Source organism: Cyprinodon variegatus, unplaced genomic scaffold (genome assembly GCF_000732505.1).
Source record: "Cyprinodon variegatus isolate N-32 unplaced genomic scaffold, C_variegatus-1.0 Scaffold558, whole genome shotgun sequence".
In the NCBI taxonomy this organism is placed as follows: domain Eukaryota; kingdom Metazoa; phylum Chordata; class Actinopteri; order Cyprinodontiformes; family Cyprinodontidae; genus Cyprinodon; species Cyprinodon variegatus.
In genome coordinates, this window is record NW_015151011.1 from 220,253 (window position 1) to 225,191 (window position 4,939).

Sequence of the window (4,939 nt, forward strand, 5' to 3'; positions counted from 1 at the left end):
AGCCAGGGATAACTGAGTGAAATATACAGCCTGTTGTTGTTGTTAGCATATCATCTTTGCCTGTTAGCATATCATCTTTGCCTGTTAGCTAGACAGCTAATAAGCATTTTATGCACTAAGTAGATGAAATTCCGTTATCATTTCAGTTTAGCTCGTTAGCTTATAAACTATACTGTCAATTAAATCAACTAAACCCATTAACTAAGTTGCTAACCTGCAGCTAACCATATCAGCTAAGTCAATGATGTAAGAAGACAAAAGGCTAAGTTGCTAATATGTTTATTAGCAGCTTCACTGAACCCATTATTAAAGTAGTTTACATGCTAAGTTCAAGGAGCTAAAGGAAGGAGCTAAAATGCAGATTATCATATCAGCTAAGGTGTTAGCTAGTTAGCTTATAGTAGAAGTAGCTAAATATTGCTTCATCCAAGTACTTGACAAGATAAACAGTTTACACATAAATTAGCATATTAGCTGTTTAGCTTTAATGCTCAGTTTATCCACTAAGTCTAATGATTAAGATCACAAAGCTAAGTGGTAAGCTAGCTAATGCGCAGAAAAAAATGAAAACATCCTTAATAGTTGCTTTTACACCATTTTCCGCTAACTTTAAAGGAATATTTTCGAACCTAAATTGACTCTGACTAATTTAGTTCCTCTAACATGAAATCTGCTCGGCAGCAGAACAGCTTCTCAGACGTCGTTTGATCCTCCGTTTCCAGATCACTCCCCCCACGCTGGTGCAGACGCAGGTGGAAGGAGGCTCTACACTGTTTAACCTCAACTACTTTGGCGAGCAGGCGTACCTGACCCAGTCCTCCCAGCTCTACCTGGAGACGTGCATCCCCGCCCTGGGCGACACCTTCTGCATCGCCCAGTCCTACCGGGCCGAGCAGTCCAGAACCCGCAGGCATCTGTCAGAGTGAGTCTGTAGAGTTGGAGTACCGACCTGGAGGAGCTAAAGCTTCACCTGAGGTCCACCACTGAGATCTCCAGAAAGCCTGAGGAGGAACACTTTCAGGCCGCTTCACATCCAGGTGTGTCTGCTTGAGCTTTTCTGTCAACATGTCTGTGCTCAGGTACACTCACATCGAGGCAGAGTGTCCCTTCATCACGTTTGAGGACCTGCTGAGCAGACTAGAGGACCTGGTCTGTGACGTGGTGGATCGGGTTCTCCAGTCCCCCGCTGCCCAGCTGCTCTACGACATCAACCCGGTACGAGGGGGAGGGTGACCCTTCCGCCCGTCTCCTCGCCTCCGTGTGGGAGTGATGGTGTCGTTTTGCTTTGCAGGACTTCAAACCTCCTAAGAGACCCTTCAAGAGGATGAACTACACGGAGGCCATCGAGTGGCTCAGAGAGCACGATGTCAAGAAGGACGACGGGACCTTCTACGAGTTTGGAGAGGTGACTCGAAACCAAACATCTGGACTGATTATTAGCTGTTTGGTCAAATTTCACCAGCAAGGAAAAAAAAGAAAAACCAGTTTGATTCGGTTTCAGTGTTTAGTCAAACAAGTCGCAGCAGATTTCTCCACCTAAACAGAAGCACGACAATCTGACATCGGACTCTGATGCGATTCGCCTTAATTCTGCGCTCAGCCAGAAACGATACGTTGGTGGACCTAGCAGGCCACCGTAGTGCTACAGATGCTAATGCTACGTTCAGACCACACGCAGCAGGAGCAGCAAAAAAAGCGTGTTTACTTCTGACGCACAGCTGAAGCATCTATGCTGCTCTAGCTGCGCGGTGGCAAAGTGGGTCTGATGCGCGGTGGGCGGAGCTACCCTATCCTTTCTTTGCCTGGAACAATGGCGGCTATATTAGCTGTGATCAGCGGGTAGAAAGTAGTTAGAATCTATGTTGAAGTGAGAAAGTCCTCCTGAAAACATGGTCTGTGCAGTCAGTTCATCCAGATTATACAGAAGACGATTAGGGCCACTGGGAAAAAAAAAAGTTAACTGATTTTTAAATTTTATTTCAGTTTAGTCTGGGAAAAAAGTCAGAATTCTAAGATTAAAGTCAGAATTCTGACTTTTTTTCTCAGAATTCTTAATTTTTTTCTCAGAATTCTGACAAAAAAGTCACAATTCTGACATTAAAGTCTGCATTCTGACTCTGTCTTTTTTCCCCATACTATACTGAAATAAAATAAAAAAAATCAGTTAACTTTTTTTTTTTTTCAGTGGCCCTAATCCTCTTCCGTAAGATTACCATCCTGCCTTCAAAGATTATTTCTCTGTGGGAGCCGCTCAGACCCCCACATACCGGCGCTGCGCTGTCACTGGGAATCCCCAGCAGCAGCTGCCTCCGGCCCGCTCGCCTCTCCAGGGTTTTCCCCTCCTGTTGGTGGCGGCTCATGAGGCGCCGCTCCTGCTGCTCAAAACGCGCTGCAGGGCATTTTGCTGCGCCTTGATGCTCGTTGTGTGTAAACCTGCTGCTTGTGCTGCTCGCCGTCTGAGCTAGCATAAGATTGGGCGATATGTAAACATTTTCCAACCAACATTCTTCTGTCCAACAAATGACGATATATTCGGGCTTTAAGGGCCAAGGTGAGCGTCTTTTGATCAGGAGGAAATATGAAGTGAATTTTCTGCCGAAACGTTGCATAAAAAAGCATGTTTCAGTTGGTTTGATTGGATGGCGCCTCCTGCTGTCCGTTAGTCAGAATGACAATTCTTTATTAATGACGTGACTTTTGGCAGAAACTTGCTGCAGAGTGCGAAGAATTGTCTCAAACGCGAGGAGAGGCTGTTTTCTATGCGAGCAGAGATCATCTTGTACTCAAGGACAATTTATAACTTATATTTTTAGTGAAACTTTAGAGTCCGCTTTGTAAAACAAATTTTTTTGTGTGCAACATTTAAGGAGAGTTTGTAACACAAGTTTTATTTATGAACAATAAGATTTATTTGAGTGTAACATGTTTGTTCATGAGTGATAAGATTTGTTTGTGTGAAATATGCTTTATGTTTGTGCGTGAAATGCTTTTTTTTTTTGTACATAATGTTTTGGCAGAAAATTCTCTCCATAGGGAAACCCTAACCCATCCTAAAAGATTTGTTGTAGTTATCAGAGTGTCCAGCAGAGGGTGCTGTTGTCTGCTGACCCTACTGCAGTTCTTTCCTCTGAACCGAACATAGAAATGCTTTAACGGTTCCAGTTCTGAAGAGAAAAGCAGCATCTCTAATGGGAGCTCAGATCCGTTTGGTTCCACATTAACGCTCCGGAATGTTCCCAGGACATCCCCGAAGCTCCGGAGAGGCTGATGACCGACACCATCAACGAGACCATCCTGCTCTGTCGCTTCCCCGCCGAGATCAAGTCCTTCTACATGCAGCGCTGCCCGGAGGACCGCCGCCTCACCGAGTCGGTAAGAAAACAGAAGAGTCTTTAAACCCGAGGCTGGGTTTAAACTCTGCTAACCGAAGCACCGATCATAGGAGGCATAGCTAACAGCTTCCAGGACCAGCGTCCAGTTTCACAGCCCCTTTCTTACCAGATGGGCCCGACCCACAGCCCTGAGAAAAACAGCAGCTGATTAAAGATGTTCAGAACTTCTCTGTTCGTCTCGAACGTTAAAACTGAGAAAGAACCGGATCAGTTTGAAAAATCTAGAAAACAAACCAGCAGGAACCCAAAGGCCCATAAACCAGACGGGAAGATCGACCCCTGATGACGGCGTTTCATTTTCCTGATTTTCCCTCCAACGGATTCGTTTTTTTGTTCTAAATTAAAAGCTGGAATAATTTTGAAAGGATTCCGCCTTCAGTATATTATCAGTTCTGCTTTTAGTTTTCCATCCTGATCATTATTAGTAGTTATTGACGGACGCTCCTTCCTGCAGGTGGACGTGTTGATGCCGAACGTCGGGGAGATCGTCGGCGGCTCCATGCGTATCTGGGACTCTGATGAGCTGCTGGAGGGATACCAGAGGGAGGGAATCGACCCGACTCCGTACTACTGGTACACGGATCAGGTAACGGGAAGCTCGGCTGCTTCTGTGACGTCAGTTCGCCGTTTTCCTTCCCGTAAAAACCGTTTTTGTTTTTGTTTGCTGCGTGTCTCAGAGGAAGTACGGGACGTGTCCCCATGGAGGCTACGGCCTGGGCCTGGAGCGCTTCCTCACCTGGCTGCTGAACAGACACCACATCCGGGACGTGTGCCTGTACCCCCGCTTCATCCAGCGCTGCCGGCCCTGAAGGCAGCAGCGCCCCCTAGCGCCAGTACATGTTGCCGCATGTTGAATCAGCAGAATTCCTCGTTTTCATCTCTTTCCACGTCGCCGTGAAACTCTGAGGACGTCAGAATGAAGTCCACAGATGCTCCTCCACTCTGCAGACGCTCACAGCGTTCCCAGACTCTCCTGTTGAGGTTTAAAGGAAAATCACTGCGGCTTTGAATAAACCAACATCTAAAAGTTATTTAGTAGAAGGAAAGGGTTTAATCTGCTAAAAGAACGAAAGCTTCAGATGTTGATGGTAGAAGAAGCAGATCTTTGATCGTCTGTCTGAAAGTTTCCCTCCAGCTCAACAATCTCCTGCTTCTCGGTTCTTTTTCTGATGGAAACCCGTCCAGAACCGCGAGTTCTGCTCTGCCAGAGTCTGTGTGTCCATTCTGCATCTTCTGACATCCTGCTGCTCAAACTGCACTGAAATAAATGTGATTCAACCTGCAGGCTGTTGGGCTTCCTTCTGTCACAGAGCTCCGCCTCTTTAGGTCACTTTCTGTGGAAAAAGGCTGAAACTTTGATTTTCTGTTTCTCAAAACTTTAGAAAAATATCTACACCAAATGAAGAGGGAAAAAAATAAAGTTTGTCCTTTAAATTTAGCTTTGGTGGTTATCGGTTCTGGTTCTGCTGGACCAGTTGTTATTTCTCACTCCTTCCTATAAAAACAGGTTTAACTTATCGGCTAACTTAAAGTCAGGACTAATGCTA

At 45.7% G+C, this 4,939-nt stretch overlaps 1 protein-coding gene across 1 annotated transcript in view; it reads left to right on the forward strand.

Moving 5' to 3' along the window:
* Nucleotides 1-4,706, forward strand: part of nars (asparaginyl-tRNA synthetase) — an 18,681-nt gene extending 13,975 nt beyond the window's left edge. The window contains exons 10-15 of the mRNA XM_015391727.1: nt 723-922; nt 1,080-1,215; nt 1,292-1,405; nt 3,241-3,372; nt 3,847-3,978; nt 4,070-4,706. Coding sequence (XP_015247213.1) covers nt 723-922; nt 1,080-1,215; nt 1,292-1,405; nt 3,241-3,372; nt 3,847-3,978; nt 4,070-4,201 — 846 coding nt within the window. The 3' untranslated portion in view covers nt 4,202-4,706. The remainder of the gene's footprint in view (nt 1-722; nt 923-1,079; nt 1,216-1,291; nt 1,406-3,240; nt 3,373-3,846; nt 3,979-4,069) is intronic.
* Nucleotides 4,707-4,939: the final 233 nt, after the last annotated feature.